The sequence below is a fragment of the Microtus ochrogaster genome, chromosome 18 (genome assembly GCF_000317375.1).
Source record: "Microtus ochrogaster isolate Prairie Vole_2 chromosome 18, MicOch1.0, whole genome shotgun sequence".
Classification (NCBI taxonomy): domain Eukaryota; kingdom Metazoa; phylum Chordata; class Mammalia; order Rodentia; family Cricetidae; genus Microtus; species Microtus ochrogaster.
In genome coordinates, this window is record NC_022020.1 from 45,025,532 (window position 1) to 45,044,942 (window position 19,411).

The window sequence follows — 19,411 nt, forward strand, 5'->3', positions numbered from 1 at the left end:
TCATCCTCCATACCCTCCATCTCTTGATTTATTTGTTATTAAAATGGAATCTCGTTTGCTTAATGGCAATTGGATATGTCCATGGTAGGTGTATTATTTGTGTTTATATTTATTGTTTGTGAGGTACTGTACTTGAATAGCAAAAGACGGAAATTCAACCACTCTTCAAAGATCAGCATATGACCTCTGCTCTGCCATGCTCTGCCATGCGCAGTCACTCTGGGAAGTCTGTCTTACAGACTGCTTTACACCGCAATGGAGTATGGATAACTGACAGAGTCCCAGACTTCTTGAACGAATAGCATGTGCTCAGAGCCTTACGTAGTCCACCTCCAGAAGAACTGCACCGATTTTGCTTCTCTGTGATTAGAAGCATCCTCTGTGTTCCTTGAAACTCGTCTAAATGCCGTCTTGGAAGATCAGTATCAGAACTAGAAGGGAAGTAAAACCATATACATTTAATTCATTCTTTGCATCAGAATACAGGCCCTTTTTAGAAGCTCACAAACATTCCAGCCATCGCATTCCCATCATGTTCATTCTGCAAGTTCCCTGGAATAGTAACATGGCTCTTTTGCTTGCTTTCCTATGAGCTTTACACAGAAATCTGTGATATTTTCAAGAACAGGAAGAGGGGCGAAGGGGTGCCATCGTCAACATTAGAACACAGTCTTCCCCTAAGACAGGTCTTTTAGACATTTAATGCAGCTGTCTCAGTGAGTAGTCACTTACTAGAGAAATATTTTGATTAAAATGCGAGAAGGTATGAATTTCAGAAGGATTTTCAATGTGACGGGTTTAAAATTAGACTTACAGGCTTGCATTTAAGTGATAATGTAGCTGATGGACAGGATATAAATTCTAACATTGACTGCAGTATTTGAGGCTAGCTTTACGGAAGTGTGACAGAAAGTAGTATTTGCAGAGCCCACAGCTCTCAAGGGTGTTCAGTTTAGAGAAAAAAATAGGATGTGCCTTGTGTAGGATGTATTTCTTTAATATCAATCATAAATTCTACTTTCTTCTGGGAAAGCTCATCCTATACATGAAAAGATCTTCAATGGTTTGCTGAGACTATGTTGACATCTGATTCAGTGAACCAGAGAAGACCATGATGTGGAAGACAAGGCCTCTTTCCTATTTTCGGAATTTTAAATAAAAAAAAAAAGGTGAAGAGCCAAACCAAAGAACATTATGGAGGAAGGAAGAACCTGTGTAGTGTCGGAAACTAAAAATGATAGCATTAACTCAGAGGTTGTCTGTTTAAGACGATGGCTCTTGAGTTATCCTGAAAATCTGAACTGTATAGCTTCTACATCTCGATGAGCTCCCACCTATAACTACCCATGTTAACTAAGGCTTTGTGGGACATTTTTAACTGTGACAAACACACTAGAGAGTCCTTGTGTTAGTAGGTTAATAAAGAGTAAATGTATGATTCATATTTGGCAAACATTATTCCCAATGTTTCTGATATACATTACATAGTACATGTAATATGCATAATGCATTATCTTATTTGGATAAAAGACTTGCCTGTAAGGACAGGAAGCTGTCAGCAATCAGAGGATTTGTTGAGCTTACCTATATCGAGGAGTTCCGTGTTTGCTATTTCAAAATTAGCCACATATGAAATGTATTTTTTCTATTTCACTCATGAATCTACCGTTGCTGTTTTCTTTGAACTTTGAGCCTACACATTAGCACAATAGTATGACTTAGGTTTGCATAATGTTTCAATAGTCCTACAAGATAGAATTTTAAAATTTCTTCCAACTTGGTCTCTGTAGTACTCCTTTGCATCATGCAGATGTCATAGGTGGCTTATATGTCTTTGCATTGAGTATATGAATTATTTTTTCACAGACACTTTTTGACTCTTAGTATGACATTTTGTGTGCTTTTTAAAGTTTTTTGAGAATTTCATATATGAGCTCTATATTTACATAATTTCTCCATATTTTCTCCCTTCCAACTCTTCCCCTATCCCTCCTCAACTTCATGGCCTTTTCTACTTAATGAAATTAAAAAATTTAAAAAATAAATTAAAAAAAACAAACTAGCTCACAATGTTGTAGAGCTAACTGACAAAATTCCTATTTCTAAAAGGTGAGTAGTATATTGTTTTAAAAATGAGTCAAAAATTATATTGTACAATGGTAAGTATGATGAGAATCTCAGTTCATACCATTCCTTAAAGCGTAGAACTGGATGAAAGAAATGCTGTGCACAAGCTAAGACAATGAACTATGAGGTCAGGGGTCAGGCTGCCTGTTTTCACACCACCAGGTTACACGTTTTAAGTGTGTGAACCTTGGGAACATATCTCTCTAAAGGTCCATTTACAGCATGCAAATTGGGACAGGATACCTGAACTGTATCGTTCTTCTCAGAATTAAATGTGACTACATGGGAAAATGAAAAACTTATGCATAGTTTTTTTTTGAGATATTAATGGGGCAAGAACATTTTGGGCATAAGAGACAAAATACAGGAACGTGTAAAGGCTTAAGAAAGAATCGGCCAAGGGGACTGATGCCAAATGTCTCTATCTGATGCTCTCCAGTCCTGGAGAAGTAGCTGTGCACTGGATCATGATGGCACCCACGTGCTCTTCAAGTGACACCGTCAATTTATCTATTTATTTATCTTTAAAGATTTATTTATTTTTATGTGCATTGGTGTTTTGGGCTGCATTGTATGTCTGTGTGAGGTTGCCAGATCCCGTGGGACTGGAGTTACAGACAGTTCTGAGCTGCCATGTGAGTGTGGGGAATTGAACCTAGGTCCTTTGGAAGAGCAGTCAGTGTTCTTAACTATGGAGCCATCTCCACAGCTTGACATCGTCAATTTATCATTGATTAACATTGGAGAGTAAATTTATTGTCGTGCCTAGACTCTGTAAGAAAAACTGGACATTTACAGGATTGAAAATCAAAGTCTGAGCTGGATAAAGAGATCATTTCTACTCTTAGAGCTTATTTAACCAGGCCACTGTTGAAACAGTGAATATACTTCCTCCAGCACTGCTCTGATGACTGTCAGGGTTGGCAGGTGAAAAGAGGGCACACGTTTTGTACTTTTCTGCATATTATCAAGTTCCTTCTCTAATGGGAAGTGTGCAGCAACAGCAGCTGTGCATATGGCAATGTGCATAAGTCCAGAAAAGCATCTGAAGATTTTGGAAATGAGGAATGATCTAAACAAAGTTGTAGAGAGTAACAGCTTCAAAAGAACAAATATAAAAAAAAAAAAAGGTTGCTGCAATGTGAATGGCTTCCACACACAATTGCTAGGTTGTAAGAGGGACTCTACCATGGAGTTGAATTATTAAGAAGCATAGAGTGTTCCAGATAGTTTATTTAAGTGCAACATGCAAAAAGAAACAGAGGAAGCTGACAAATTATATGGGATTCTCACTGTCTGGGAAAGCAAATGGTCTCCCAGTCCACACAGGGAAGAAGCCCTCTTGGTCCATGCTCAGTCACCATTTCTTGTTTCAGTCTCTGAGTCTCTTGCAGCTCTGTCTCTGCTGAGTGTCTTCTATATTTATCTACTGGTGTAGAGACATTTTCCAGGAAGGCCATGTTTGCATTTTATCTTAATTTCGCTTACTTTATGGGGTTGGTAGAAGTCAAATTGTGAGTTCAACTTCAGATGAATTAGTTACAAATTCTGTCTCTACTTCAGCTTCTGTTTTGACCTCCAGATATATACCAGCTCCTACTCATTTTTATTTAAAATGGTGTAGAGAGTCTTAATAAATTATCATAGTTTAATACCATTTTCTTTCCTTGTACTAAAATTTTAATCTTAACACTAATTATGTGGGTTTTTTTTTGCTGTAATTGAAATTGATTTATTATGAATTCTAGGAAGTTTTTCAAAGCCTTTAATTAAATACCCTTTATGGTAATTATTAATATTTTTAATACAAGGTTGTGAAAAATGCTGTTTTGATGCATTTTATGATTAGGAGCCTAGGAGAGAAATTGAACAAAACAGATAGAAAGCACCAATCAAAGCTGAGTGGCTTCCCTTCATAGTCAGAAATAATGATGTCTCTTTTGAAAAGGGAGTCAAAACCAGAGCCATAGCACACAGATTGCTATCAGCGAGGAGCCAGTGGTGAAAGAAAAGCATCCCACTGTGGAGAGGAGAGGAATGGTCTTACTTTTTTGGGTTTATTTGAACTGAAAAAGCTTTAAAGGATTACATAAAAGTCTGTTGTCCCAGGAAAAGCTGGAATGCTTGGTTTAACTCAGAGACAATTTGTTAAAAAAGGATTTGAGTAATCATCTCTTCACGTTCATCTTCAATGTTCCAAACCCCTAAATTTCCTTACAGGGCTACCTATAGGCCATGAAAGCACATCTTTGCATACACTGGGAATCCTTAAATTTTGGCAGGTTTTATGTGAGGGAAGCACTTTGTCCTCTTGTTCTCTTGGTGATGGATATAGACAACCAAGAGAACAGATGCGATGGAGGAGCCAGCTTGTTCTTTTTTCAGCTGCCCAGACTCCCGGAAAAAAAAATCACACAGAAACCATATTAATTAAATCACCGCTTGGCCCATTAGCTCTAGCTTCTTATTGGCTAACTCTTACTTCTTAATTTAACCCATCTCCATTAATCTATGAATCACCACGAGGTCATAGCCTACCAGCAAAATTTCTGTCTCTGTTGACAGCTCCATGGTTTCTCTCTCACTTCACCTTCCTCCTCCCAGCACTGAGTTTAGTTTTCCCCACCTAGCCCTGCTCTACCTTATCACGGGCTCAAAGACAGTTTCTTTGATATTCACAACATACAGAAGGGGAATCCCACATCGCAGATACATCATAGATAAGGGTGTTCATAATGAGTACTTCACAAGAGGCACCGTCTAAAGGACAGTGAGAAACCCCTGTAAATGTTCCAGGGAGGCTCTAAGCTTTTATAATAAATACTAAGGGTTCAAATTAGATATCAGTTTGTATCCCCCAACATCTTAGAGTTCAGAAGTTTTCAGAGAGCCAGGGCAAGAGAGTAAATATAATCTGTGACATCATGCAGTGGCCCCTTACCTCTTCCTATGCCCTACTGCTATGTTATTCCCTGTCAATTCTAGCCCACTGGGGTAGAACTGAGAGAAAGAAGGACCAGTAATCTTGTTTTAAAGATAATCTAGGAATCACATACACCATTTATCCTCATGTTCTGCCATTGAACATTTAGCTGGATAGTCACACAGTTGCACATTAGGCGGAACAATGCTTGTGGATTGCTGGGAAGAGAGTGGATGCCTACAGGTGGTCAATTATCTTTGCTACAGCAACATCCCGAAAATCAATGAAAGGGTTACAACCAGCAGAAAGAGAAAATGTAGAGAGACGTCCAGAGTGAACGATGCTCCTTGTTTTAGTTATTAGATATTTCCACGCACACCTGTCGCTGTAGTGAATGAATGCCTCACAGCACACGATGTTCCTCATTTCCTCTAGTGATGATAAAAATATGAGAACACACGCAACTTTTCGTAACCCAGTTATTAGCTATTGACTCTGGAAAGATAAGTCTTCAGAAATAAACTTGAAGAAATTTCTCCCAGTTAAAACCTACTGTAAGGTGAATTTGAGTCTATAACTAAAGGTATAATTTACACCACAGTTGGAAAAACCACACAGTTAATTTTCAAGTGTCTTATACAAGAAAACAATATTGAACATAACTTCTATTCTTGTCCATCCGTTGGGACTTTGTCATTCATTTCTAACACTCTTTTGAGTGCATAAATTCTAATCTTATCAACAAATTCTCTTCCACGTGCCCACTCATGTTCTTGCCACTTTGCATTGCCTTCTTAGATGTTGCCATGCTCACTTTCAGTACATAGAGGGCATTTGCTTTTATTTTTGTAATATGTTCATTTATTTAGTCAAGTGACTTTATATGATATCCAGGTGGAGCTTGTTTTATTAAGTAAATATTTAAATTTCTATTATTACAAGAAAGAAGAAAACCAGTAATGATGCAGACAGCTAAAACCAGAGCTGCTGCCAGCTATTGTCTTGGCATCTATTACAGTTTAGATCTCAGGGCTTACTTGAGTGTCTAGAAAGTGATAATAGAGGGAATTTAGGAGGTCAAATAATTCAAGATATAAACAAATCTTGAAACTGTGCAAATGTTAGAGATAATAGATGGTTAGTAAGATGGAGTCATAGAGGCAAGCTGAAACCATGGCACCTTCTATGAGTAAGAACTTTTACTATAAATCAGCTAGATAAATAGAAAAGGTGAGAACAACGCTCTTGAACCCACACAAAGTTAGACATCCAATAAATGCCTTCCATTCAACCAAACCTTTTTCTTCCCATTTCTAGAGTGTCCACAATTTGTGGAAAAGAAATTTCGGAAAAAAAGTTGATCAACATGGAAAAGACATTCTATGAAGGAAAGAACATCAGTTTAGATTATTGTGAGAGAAGTAATAACTGATTTAGTCATGGCTACAGAGATGATTATATAACCATTGGGATTTATCAAAATTTATTAAATGATACATGTAAACATCTACGTATTTATGTCATGTCAATATATCTCAGTGCAGCTGATAAATATAAACATCACTGTAGTAGCATATGAACACAGGTGGTTACACAGTGTTGTACATGAACAACCACAGAAATGAATACAGGAAACATCTGTACCACACGTACATCCCAGTTGTGTGCACTTCTAGGTCAGGTTCCTGCTGTCTAACTCCAGGACTTTCCAGTCTGCAAATGGCCTCAAATTACCTTTTTTTTTTTAATTGATTTCTTTTTACAGCATAGCATGAGTTTTGAGATCCATCCATAGATACATATTTTAGCAATATTTTTCCATTTTACTTAGTGTTCTATTGATTTTCATTAACTAAATCCACCAAAATTAGATCTATTATATTGTTGATTGCCTATGTGAACTATTCAGAACAGCGCTGTTCTGAATAAGCACATACTTTATGTACAATTCTGATGAAAGTATTTGAGAAATAACCATTGCATATGCACAATTTCATGTTTGGAGACCAAGCTAATCGGCTTTTCAGTGTGCTCATTCCAAGTTGAACACGAGTATCTTTTGTATTGTTGATTGTGATGCCAATACAATCTTTGGGTGTGTGAAGGAAAACACCCAGATTCAATCAGCCATTTTTCCTGGCTGTTGCATATGTGACTGCTTTAAATATCCACCACATACATGTGGATGTTCAGTTATCCTGCATTCCTATCAACAGTCAATGTTATAGGTCCTTTAATTTTAATCACTGGGGACTTTGATTCATTTCCATTTGCTTTTGGGTTTTCTGTTGCCAAACTTGGTTGATGCTTGTTTTATACATAAATTAGAGATTTAGAGGGTTTTGTTGTTGTTTTTTTGCTTTTGTTTTTGTGACCAACAACAGTTCAAGTCTGTTGTCTGTGTTTTTGTTTGGTATATTAAATTAGAATTGTTCTTCATTTGCATAATCTGAAAATAAATAGTTAATGTCTTTTTACACATTGGGTCATTCTTTTCACTGTGTCTGGTATTATTTCATAAGCATGAGTGACTAATATTTCATGGTTAAACTTATAAAAATACCATGTTTTCATTCGTCACTTTAATTGAGGAACATTTGAGGAATTGTCATCACTTGAAGGTCTAACTTTTATACACATGATGGGAGGTGGAGTCAAAGCCTTGTATCTCATTCATGATGATTTAGTAATCAGAGCAACTGTCCGTGATGTGCACAACAATAGTTTTAGGTACTTTTTACAAGCAGACCTTCCTTTTGTAATCAGGGTAAAGAAAAAGTCACCTTTTGTTTATTATATTGCATGTCAACTCTTTGTTAGAAATTTTGCTGGTGTGATTTTTAGATGCATAATCCATCAATAACTCTAGGTAGAAATTACATTAAGATTCACTTTAAGGTGGGGAAACCGAGGAGGCCTGGGAGACGAAAGTACCTTAATATCCTTAATATAGCAGAATTGACATTTCCCGAGTACTGTGAGATTCCATCTTGGAGGGCTTCACTTATGTTGCTTTCTATCATGAAGGATCACTATATTATATTCTGTGAGAAATTCATTTCTCTATTCCAGATAAAGGAAGACAAAGGTCTAAAAAACCAGGAGAGAGCAGAAGAGAAAAACGGTATTCATACAAATTGCCCCAAGAATACAACATCGAGACTGTAGTGGTTGCAGATCCGGCAATGGTTTCTTACCATGGAGCAGATGCAGCCAGGAGATTCATCCTAACCATCTTAAATATGGTAGGCGAACCTCAAAGTGAATTAAAAGGCTTTCAAGAGAGTTCTAAGTAGATTCCAATCTAAAGAAGTCATTTGTTTTGTGGCACTGTGTTTTGACACCAAAGTTTCAAATTCTTTAAAATTTGGCTCGTCCCTTTCTTTCACTAATTATGAGTAGAAATTCACTAATTATGGTTTGTTGTCTTAAGCACGTCAGATGGATTTGTCTCCAGGGCAACAGCCAGCAGCTCTCCAAACTTTGCTTTGTTTTAAAACCTTGCTGTTAATTTTGAGATAGCAAAACTCTTCATTTTATCTTTCTTTCCTTTTTTCCTTTCTCTGCTTCTGCCTTTATTTTCTATCTTTGAAAGACATGGCTGATAGAGCCATGTTGTAGTCTTGGTTTATGTGCATGGTTGTAACACAGATGTTGTCAAATAATTACAGGGTGAAATAAAAATGAATTTTGTCAACCCGCTCAACTCAAGAATGTATGCAATTTTAAATAGCAAGTATGATTCCAGTTGGTGAGCAGAACCTAATATGTTGTAGGTAAAATCCAAGCAGGCTGACTTCCAGGAAGCTAAGTATGATTGCCATCTTCTGAGGTGCAGAAGAAAGTTTCTGTCTACTGTGTTGTGTTGACATATTTGGGGGGGCAAACTTGTTTCAAGAAAAAAAAATCAGAAATACTAGTGAAGAGTGTTTTTTTTTTTTTCAGAAGAGAAAACAGAACTATGGACTGAGTATATTTTAGTGTCCATTGGCCGTTGTCCCCTAGTGGACTGTTTGTCTTACTTTAGATCCATCTACCGTTCCTCATCTATATTCTGAGACTCTATTAGCCTTGTTCTCTGCCAGTCTGACAGCCAGACTGTAGTCTCATTCCTGTAGTAAGAGCTACAGAAACACAACTTTGCTTTGTCAGCCATAGTTTTGTAATACATACTAAATAAATTTTAAGAGAAAAAACATAAAAATAAGAATGATATTTAACATCAAAAAGTTGTGTTGCCTACTAGTTTTTAACATAAAGTTTTTGTACTAAGTTGAAATTTTCTCCATGTTTGGCCTTGAACAAAAGTTGTCATGTTTTTCTTTCATTTTAAGAGTTTTTAAATAGCAATTTTGATTTGCTTTTAGGTTTTTAACCTTTTCCAACACAAGAGTCTGGGCGTGCAAGTCAGCCTTCGTGTGATAAAGCTTATTCTACTCCATGAAACACCAGTAAGAGAGTTTTGAGTTTTTATTCAATTAAGTGGGCGTGAAATTGTGCTCAGGAACTTTTAAGTGGAGAGAATTTTAAGGATATTCTTTTATTGACTCAAAAATCCAAAAATATCCACTGAATCACTTAAAGTATACATAAAAACTGGCCTTTGGTTTGGGTTAATCCCTCGATTTTATTTGAAAAATGGAATGTTCTTAGTTTCCAAGGATCCCAACAGCAAACCTTAACTTTCCAAAATGTAATTTTAAGTTATTTTAAAAGACAGCTTTCTTCTATTATTTAAACATATGTGTTGAAGGTGTTTTCTTATCTGTTTTGCAACTGAAATGGAGAACAGTCTATGGCATTGTTCTGACTAATTAAAAAATAATTAAAGAAAAACTGTTTTCATAAATTACAGAATTTAGTCTATTTCCCAAGTTGGAAATATCAGATGTTTAAGTGTTCCATAATGCCTCTTGGTTTCCATGGTAACTTTAGAAAGATTATGTAATTATTACACCTTCACAAATTTCAACTTTTTTGTTTGTTTAATGCTGTGTTTTATGTGAGATCAGGATAAATTAAGACTAATTGCCTTCCATGTTCTAACTAATGTCAGAGTCTGCAGTCTGGGAAGTTTCCTTAGGATCAATGAATTGATTAATTAGGTTTATCTGAGAACAATATGTCTGAAAAATGAAAGCGGCCTCTGTTGCAGGCAGATCTGTATATTGGGCATCACGGGGAGAAAATGCTGGAGAGTTTTTGTAAGTGGCAGCATGAAGAATTTGGCAGGAAGAACGATATACATTTAGAGATGTCGACAAGCTGGGGAGAAGACGTTGCTTCGGTGGATGCAGCCATCCTTATAACAAGGTAACATTTCCAAAGCCACTTAAGTTGTGTTCTTGATTCAGCATCTCTGCTGCTAATCACGTCCATTCCTCAGTACCGCTCTTGTTCCGGGATTTCTTGGAATAATGATTTTAGTCTTCTCCCTTCATTGATCACTGATTTCTCAGAAGTTTAATGTTACATCGGTACTCTGTTGACAGAATATCCTTCAGTTATCTTAAAAATCGTACTCACAATTGCTGGTATCAAAGATACAACACTGATGAGAGTATCTTTAAACCTAGAGAATTTTGGTAGAAACTAAATACTATGAGGAGATACTATATGTTGGTCAGCCATCACCATACTAAGTTAACTTCTTAAGTAGATTTCGGTAATTTATAGTTTTTCTAGGTCCATCTGAGAAGAGATTTTTCTGATGTATCTAATTAACTGCACTGTGTAGTGAATGTATTTAGAATACATATTTGTGATGCAGGAGTAAGGATACTTGTAGCTTTAAAAACATGGCACAGTGCACAACAATATGTCCTGTGTCTGTTCTCTGTATTAACAATTGTCGATAATATTGCTTTGCTTCCAAGCAAGAACTAACTTCTAAGCAAGAACTAACAAAACATTCATTACGTGCTAGCAATTTAATCTAAGGTCATCAAATGTATCAAAATTTCATAACATATCAGTGACAACAATATAACATGACTTGTCTGAAAAAAAAACCTGTGGAACTAATGATATTTTCTTATTAACTATACTCAACAATTCTAGCAATAAACCTTTGTAAAATAAAAACTGTATTCATTAACATGAGTGGACTTCCACTTGCAGCTGAGTGCGTGTAACTGATACTGGACTTGTATGCCAAATTGGCATGAAACGTGAAAATTTAGGTGGCAACAGTTTGAAGCCTTTGGAATATAATCTTTAAAAGAAGGAAAATGTACTAGGGACCCACAGTTAACCCTGCTCTGTGTTGAAGGACAGTTTCTCAACTGATAGAACAGTCAGGATCTCAGTCGATCCCCAGGGTACTCCTGAAAATACCAAAGGACAGAACCCTATGCTCTGGATTTCAGATATTTAAAACAGCGCTGATAGTTGGCCGAGTCAGTCTACACTGTGAGGCCGTTTTGATCCTTTTCAGCACTCTTCGTATTTATCTAAGATACTCAGAAAGGCTGTGTTATCAGCATGACAATCTAAGGGGATCTGTTCTGACCCAGCTCAGTCTTTGCTGGTTAGTAGAGGCTGAGTTTTCCCCATTTACAGGACCTTGAGTATCTTCTCAGGCTTTTGATAGATTCTCCATTAGGGGTGGGAGGATAAAAAAACAAACACAAAAAGAAAAAAACCCCTTAATACTTTCTTTTATATGATTTGTCTTGCCTGTGGTGTCTCTGCACAGCACTAGAACAGAGGCTAAGACATGCACATGTCTTTAAATAAAATGCAGAGTAAATCTTGAAAGCAATTAAAAACCCAAATTTGCTCTTTGAAAATCAGCTGTCTGGAAACAGATTGACATAACTATGAGTGACAAATTCTTAATAAACTCTCCAATGTCATTCAACAGTGAAAAGATAATCTATTCCTTAAGTGATACTTAGCTCTACTCTACAAAAAAAAAAAAAAAGAATGACAACATTCCTTAACTACTTACGTAATGTTAATTAGCATAAGACCCTAGACTTGGGCATGAAAGGTACAAGGGAGGCGCTTGAGTGTAAAGCAGAAGAAAATCTTTCTGAACAGTGGAGGACAATGACTTCCTAAAAACAAGAATAGGAACAAACCGCAAACTGCTCGTATTGTTTTTCTCCTTTCTCTTGCTGTCACAAAATGCATGGTGCACCTTGTAGGGCAGTGAGGTGACCTGGAAAGAGTTCTGGGACCGAATATGATCAAAACACACTACTGCCTTTTGTGTTATACAAATATTTGTTTGTGTGAATGTTGTACAAAACTCTCAAAGAACTAATACAAATTGAAAAAGATCTACTATACTAAGAAACATAAAACCACCCACTTTGAACTTTTTTATAATTGTTTTTATTGAGTAATATATTTTTCTCCACTCCCTTTCCTTTCTTTCCCCTACCCTTCAGCCCTCTCCCATGGTTTCCATGCTCTCAATTTATTCAGGAGATCTTGTTGTTGTTTTTTTTTCCTACTTCCCATGTAGATTAGATCCATATATGTCTCTCTTAGGGTCCTGTTTGTTGTCTAGGTTCTCTGGGTTGCGAATTGCAGGCTGGTTTTTCTTTGCTTTATGTCTAAAAGCCATTTATGCGGGAATACATATGATATTTGTCTTTCTGGGTCTGGGTTACCTCACTCAAAATGATGTTTTCTAGACCCATTGATTTGCCTTCAAATTTAAAGGTGTCGTATTTTTTTTTCTTCCCTGAGTACTCCATTGTGTAAATGTATCACATCTTTCTTATTCATTCTTCAGTCGAGGTGCATTTAAATTGTTTCCAGGTTCTGGCTATGACAAACAATGCTGCTATGAACGTAGTTAAGCACATGTCTTTGTGGTATGATTGAGCATCCTTTGGGTATATACCCAAAAGTGGTATTGCTGGGTCTTGAGGAAGGTTGTTTCCTAATTTTCTGAGAAATCACCACACTGATTTCCAAAGCAGCTGTACCAGCTTCCACTCCCACCAGTAATGCAGGAGTGTTCCCTTTACCCCACATCCTGTCCAGCATAAGTTCTCATCAGTGTTTTTGATCTTGGCCATCCTTACAGGTGTAAGATGGAATCTCAGAGTTAGAAGATGCTTTCCGTGTCAGCTGGAAAGGCAGCCACATAGTATAGCTCCAGCCTCCAGGTCACTTGTATTTAGTGTCCATGTAAATCTGTTTGAAATTTATTTTGTTTGAAACCTCTACCAGTGTGGCATTCATTCTAACAGCCAGAGGAGACCATGCCACTCTTTTTCTGTTCATTCAGAGGGAGGATCCTAAAAGTGTTCCAATTTATTTGATTTATTCTTTATAGGAATTGTTAATGTGGTACTCTTTGAGAAGTTTCCTACAAATATCCTTATCTATGACACTGAGCATGTGTCAATACTTTTACGTTACTAGAGTACTTGTTCTGTCGATGGTATACACATATACGCTCTTCCTGGGGGCTTCCGGGCTGTTTTCTCTCACCCACCTGTGAGGCAAGGCTTCTACGGAGGATCCGTATCTCTGCTGTTTGTTCTACATTGCTGAAAACCAGAGCGCTAATGAGAAAGATTTGGACCTAAATGACCTCCAACTATCCGGTCAGAAACAACTAAATGAGTGTTTGTGTGACCTGAAGGAATGTTTTATTGCTTAAATAGTGTAAAATAATGGTGATCAGACCTTTAATTTGTAAGAAAGCTATGAAAAAAAGAAGAAAAGTTGAGCATCAGGGATCCCTTATTCTTACTCATATTTGTCAGCTCCATTTAAAACCGAGTTTCTAAATGTTTCTCTTAGACAATTGCTAAATGTTGTGGGCTATGTGGACACGTCACCAGGAAGAAATTGTAGCTCAGGGATTAATCTTGGTCTCAACTCCAAGGCATAATGCTCTTATAAGTTTGAACCTATCTGAGGTAATATGTTTGTTAAGTTGTTCTGTGTGATAAAATGAAGTAAATAATTTACAGCTGACCTAGTGCTGTGGCCTCATGGCAACAGGAACGCGAGAAAGCTTCTCCCATGCGTCATCGCTAGAATTTCTCAGCATAATTGTCACATTTCTCTCTGATTTATAGAGAGAACCTAAATCTCTGGCTCTGGAAAACAGCCTTGTTTAAAATTTAATTTTTATAATAATTTTTCCCTTTCACGTTTATTTAAATGATTCCGGTTTATCTGCAATCCTTCTCAAAATTAATTTCAAATGAGTGCCATTGGCAAGAAAGATAGAAAATTTAATAAAACAGAGATGGCAAAAGTATCTTGATTTAATAAAAATCACAGAATCATTTCTGAATGAATCATTTATAGGTATATCCCAGGGCACTGTAAAACTTTACAATGAGATTTATTCTCCGATGCATCTTCATTCCTGGAAATTAAAGACTATTTTTTTCAATATAAATCAGAACTTAAACAGAATTTATTGGTCTTCTCAGTTTAGACTAAGCGTATCATTTCCACAAACTCACATAATGAAATTCTCTGAGGCCAATTTCACAAACACCAAGTCAACATGAGCCAAAATGTGAATTTGAGACCGCTGGAACACAGGTCTAGACTGCAAAGAAATTCTCTTTTCCACAACACACACACACACACACACACACACACACACACACACACACACACACACACACATCTTGAAACATCTTGAAATTAGACATATATTACTTTGGTCACCTGCAAAAACATCTCTGACCAATGAAGATTAAGAACCCCAGAGTCATGTGAGGTCAAATGCTGCTGACAGCTTAGTCTTCAACTGTAATGGTGATGCTTCCAGCGGTTTTGGTAGAAGCACATTTTAGATTCTATATAAAAGTATGCTTTATTATTTCTTTGTTTTACTAAGTGAACAGAAATTGGCTGTTCAAAGTCTCTTGGCGCTCTTCAAAACAAACAGTGCATTTATCCTAGCTCTATAATATTGTTTACTTACAGATGAAGACCTTTGATTCACATTATGTAAATCAGATAGCGCTATTGCAGCCTTATGTGCCTTGATACGATACAATATATTTTGGGGAAAAAAAAGCACAAAAACCTGTTCCTCCTACATCTAAGGATACTTTGCGCTCCATGACTTGGGTCCTGGGGTTGACTGTATTTTATGTGGCTCTTAAATTTGCCATAATAACATAACATTTGGTTTTATTTGTTTGGTGTGTTTTATTTTCTGCTTGTTTGATGGCAATAGAATTTTTTAAAAAATAGAACTGTTATTTAATTCATACAAAACCACGTTAGGCTTCTTGCTTATCGATTCTCAGTATTACAGAGGTGCATCATGCTTCCTAGCCTCTAGAGGAGCCTGTTTCATTTACCACCATGGCATTTCATAGATTCAGATAAAGAACACGTGAGTGTGATATTTCATTGAAGCCTACTGGTTTTTCTCTCTGCAGAAGCACAGGAAAGTATTCCATTACAACATATGTAAATACACCTCAATTTTAACCAATACTCAGCGTGTACAATTTGGTATTATTTCTCTGTGCAAAACTGATTTCTGTAGCTATCTATGTTGAGTGCTTTTTATTTTTCTCGTTGATTTATTTACTGTGTATATGGCAGCCACCCTTTCCTAAGACCATTGATCTACAGTTATGTTCATACCCTGGATACATTTAATTAATTGGACATATTTTTTTTTTTTGCCCTTATCATTTGGAATTGGTTCAAAATGTAGATATTGAATTTGTCTGGGTTGACCACCACACGAAGCAGGTCTGAAGTGGCTAAGAGACGTTCACAGTGTCCATAATCACCAAAGAATCAGGCATGAGGAAAGACACTGAAGGGGGCATGATGGGAATTTCATCCTCTGATGTAGATCATTAAAAGTCATTAGCCACCTGTTAGTCTAGTCTTACCTTTACACACTCTGAAAAGGCTAGATTCATTCTGGAAACCATGTTTTGCTTTTAGTTTTTTCCTTTTGTTTATTTAAGTACCACCACATCTCATCGTGTCATTTACCCATCCTGCTCCGTTCTTTCCCTCCCATGTAGCCCTTTTTAACCCCCTAATTTACAAGGTCTCCTCTTCGTTAACTATTGATATTCATATACTAATGTGTATACACACACACACACACACACACACACACACACACACACACAAATTAAACTTGCTAAGCCTGTCTGGTGTTGCCTTCACACATAGGTTTCTAGGGCTGATGATGTAGCTATACTGCATCTCCTCCACCCATGGTTCAGTCAACATCAGGAAAAGGAGATGGAAAGATTGTACTAGCCAAGGGGCCAGTGTGTCTGCTGTGAGATTGTATCTTCTAGAAATGATAAACGCACACATGATGTTCCAATAATGTGGATGCCTAAAGAAAACCAGATCAGTTCCAACAGCAGTTGACAACCCAACACAGATGAGGGACAGCTCTTATTTAGAAGCATACGCTTAGAATGTTATGAGCAAAATATATGAGGAAACAAAAGACGTTCCCTGGAGAACAATGCTGATGCGGGGGCGGGACAGGAGCACGGCTTTAAGATTTAACTTAAGGCTGTCAAGGAAACACTCAGTTTTATGTAATCCTCTAATTATAGCCCTAGAAATACATGTTTTAGATGAAAGCAATCTTGTTTTGCCGAGAGGACAAGTTTTTCAGTTCTTTTGTTTTTGTTTTTGTTTGTTTTCTTTCTTTGTCTGTTAAAGGGTCTGTTACAGCTTGACCTTGGGGAAGTTTAGCTGTAGTTGTAACTTGCACAAGATATCATTTTGTGTCTTCACTGACTTCTGACTTTGTAGTGTGATGTCCGATGATCTTTTTCTTGATGAAAATCATAGGCATGGGAACTCTCAGAGCAAATATGTAATCAGATTATTTAGTTCATCGATGTTTGCTTTCTGTTCTTTGCTATTTCTTTTTAACATCTAAAAATGAATTTTACTTTGTGACATTAATTCAGTTGGTATAATAGACTTTAAGGCATATTCCTAAGAGCCAACCTTAAGTATCCAGAAAAAACTAACATCCTGTTACTATTCTAAAAGCTTGGAAAATGACCGCATATGTAACAAAACCTTAAAATTTCTCGAAATAAGATACAACATTGCAATATTAGTAGTACAGCAATACATAGTAATTGGGCAACAGCATATCTTACCTCTATGTATGTCTGTTGCATTTTGCGGATGGGTCAAATCCATGACAGTCAGATAAGACAATCTTTTTTCTGCACAGGTATCCTTAGCAAAAGTAGATGAAGATGTGATGTTAAGTCACACCAAAACTAGGGAAAAGTTTAATGTTCAAGAGGACCTCAGTCTACCTTAGTTGAACTCAAGTGAGTTATTGGAAAGGGGAATCTCACTTAAGACACCAAAGGAATTCAAGAAGAGAAATTCTTGATTTATTATGGAGAAATTTATATGATGAGTTGTATGTTTGTATTAACTTGTAACAACAAAATAACTAGTGTATTCCTAAACTTTAGGTATAATTGCATAAATTAATTTCATACTAAGTCCCCTTGTGCCTAGTATTATAAAGATGTTTAGAGTTTGAACTTTCTCATGTCAGTTAAATTCTTTCACATTACTCTTGAATTAAAGTTTATTATATGTCTGCTTCATAGAATTTTTTTGTTAGAAATTTGCCAGGAGAAAAGACAAATCATCTAACGATTGTTTATATTAAAATAATTCATCCCTATCTCATTTTAATCAGCCACTATCCATTTTGTTTTCCTCTACACTTTTAAAAGAAAAATAACTTGCTTCAATACTAATTTTGTAATAATTTATAGTCTTCAATTGAATAAAGATGACTTTGAACAGGTGTTAAAAGTTAAGTATCTCTTCATACTGTAATGCATACCTGCAATCCTACCTTTCAGGATGTAGAGGCAGGAGAATCATCTTGACTGGTCAGACATTTGAGCCAGGCTGGGTTACATGATACTTTGTCACAAAAACAAAACGAAATGTTTGATTTGATCTGAGTCAATGAGAACTTATTATTGAGACATTAGTGTGGACCTTTAAAGGGTTTAATAAAAGTTTTTGCATGTTATTAAATACAATAAAATAATCCACATGTGAATTTTTTTGCACATTGATATTTGTTCTTCATTTGTTGTTCATTTTTGATAATTAATTTCTAACTGGCAAATTACAGATGAGTGCATTCTGTTTAATTTTGTGATCATACAGTTAGATAAATAGTAAGAAAGTGCCCCATTTTAGGACACTCATAAATTGAATTTAAGATATAAGAAGTATCTCTTATGTGCACAGATTAGGCATTAACAAAAAGGTCTGCCAAGGAGAATGCGGCTTGAGGAGGAAATGCAGAAGCTGCCCAGGGGAGTTGGTTCTTTGACACGCTCCCTTTGAAGTGCTCTGCCCATCTTGTTGCATCGCTTTTCTCTTAAGGTCCAGGCAGAGGAAAGCTTTCAAGGCTGTGCAAAGTGGGAAGGGGAAATGAAATGATTCCAGATGGCTATAACTTACGGATATCTAGACCTTACATGAAAGTATATGTGTGGTCAAAGCTCTGCCAACAACCATAGGCTTTTGTATCATCTAGGATTATAGGATAGGAACAAAATGCCACACCCCAACCAGTCACACCATGAATTTGCTTTCAAAATTTAATTACTCAGTAACAATATATTTTAAACTTCCTAGAAAGGACCCTCTCTCAAAGTATGCCACACAATGGAAACTCAGATAAAGAATCAGTGATCAAGAATTAATTCAAAATTTCAGGAACAGATTATCTTTATTTGTGAGAACCTAATGTAACAATAATGAGTAATACATAAAAAATAAAAATGACAATTAAAAATAAGCATGCTTACATTATTAAGAGCAAAAAGGTCTATTTTTTTAAGAAAAATAGATGACAGTGAAATACTTGGAAAGCAGAGTACTTGTTTTGAATACTGAAAACAATGTTATAAAATATGGTGTTTACTCTTAAATTCTCCATTTGTTAGTTGAGGAGCAGATTAGATATCGATGAGTAGGGCATGAATGAGATGAATGGTAAATTTGAGGACTTCTTCCAGAAGGCTGTACGGAGTGCTTAAGAGTTGGAATATTTAAAAGCTATTGAGTGTTTGCTAAAATAAGAATATGGGTGTTCCAGGAGAACTGAGTAGAAAGGCTGTCAGAGATAATCTTACTCATTTTCCTTTGTTCATGGATCTTAAAAATTGAAAAAAACCCAAATATCAAAGAAGATAAATAAAAACAGAATGAGCACCCCAGTACATAGGTCTGACTGAACATATGACCCAAAGGAAAAGAAAGTCAAAACACCAGAAACCAAATGTATGAAATAAGAGCAAAAAAAAATATGTTAGATTCTAACCAATACTTATTAATGAGAGAATAAAATGAAATCATGTGTTTTAT

The 19,411-nt window shown here is 36.3% G+C and overlaps 1 protein-coding gene across 1 annotated transcript in view; it reads left to right on the forward strand.

Annotated features, from left to right (window-relative positions):
* The window catches only part of Adamts19 (ADAM metallopeptidase with thrombospondin type 1 motif 19), a 177,927-nt gene that overhangs the window by 40,636 nt on the left and 117,880 nt on the right, over positions 1-19,411 (forward strand). Inside the window, exons 4-6 of the mRNA XM_005356385.3 lie at positions 8,123-8,295; positions 9,418-9,501; positions 10,206-10,363. Coding sequence (XP_005356442.1) covers positions 8,123-8,295; positions 9,418-9,501; positions 10,206-10,363 — 415 coding nt within the window. The remainder of the gene's footprint in view (positions 1-8,122; positions 8,296-9,417; positions 9,502-10,205; positions 10,364-19,411) is intronic.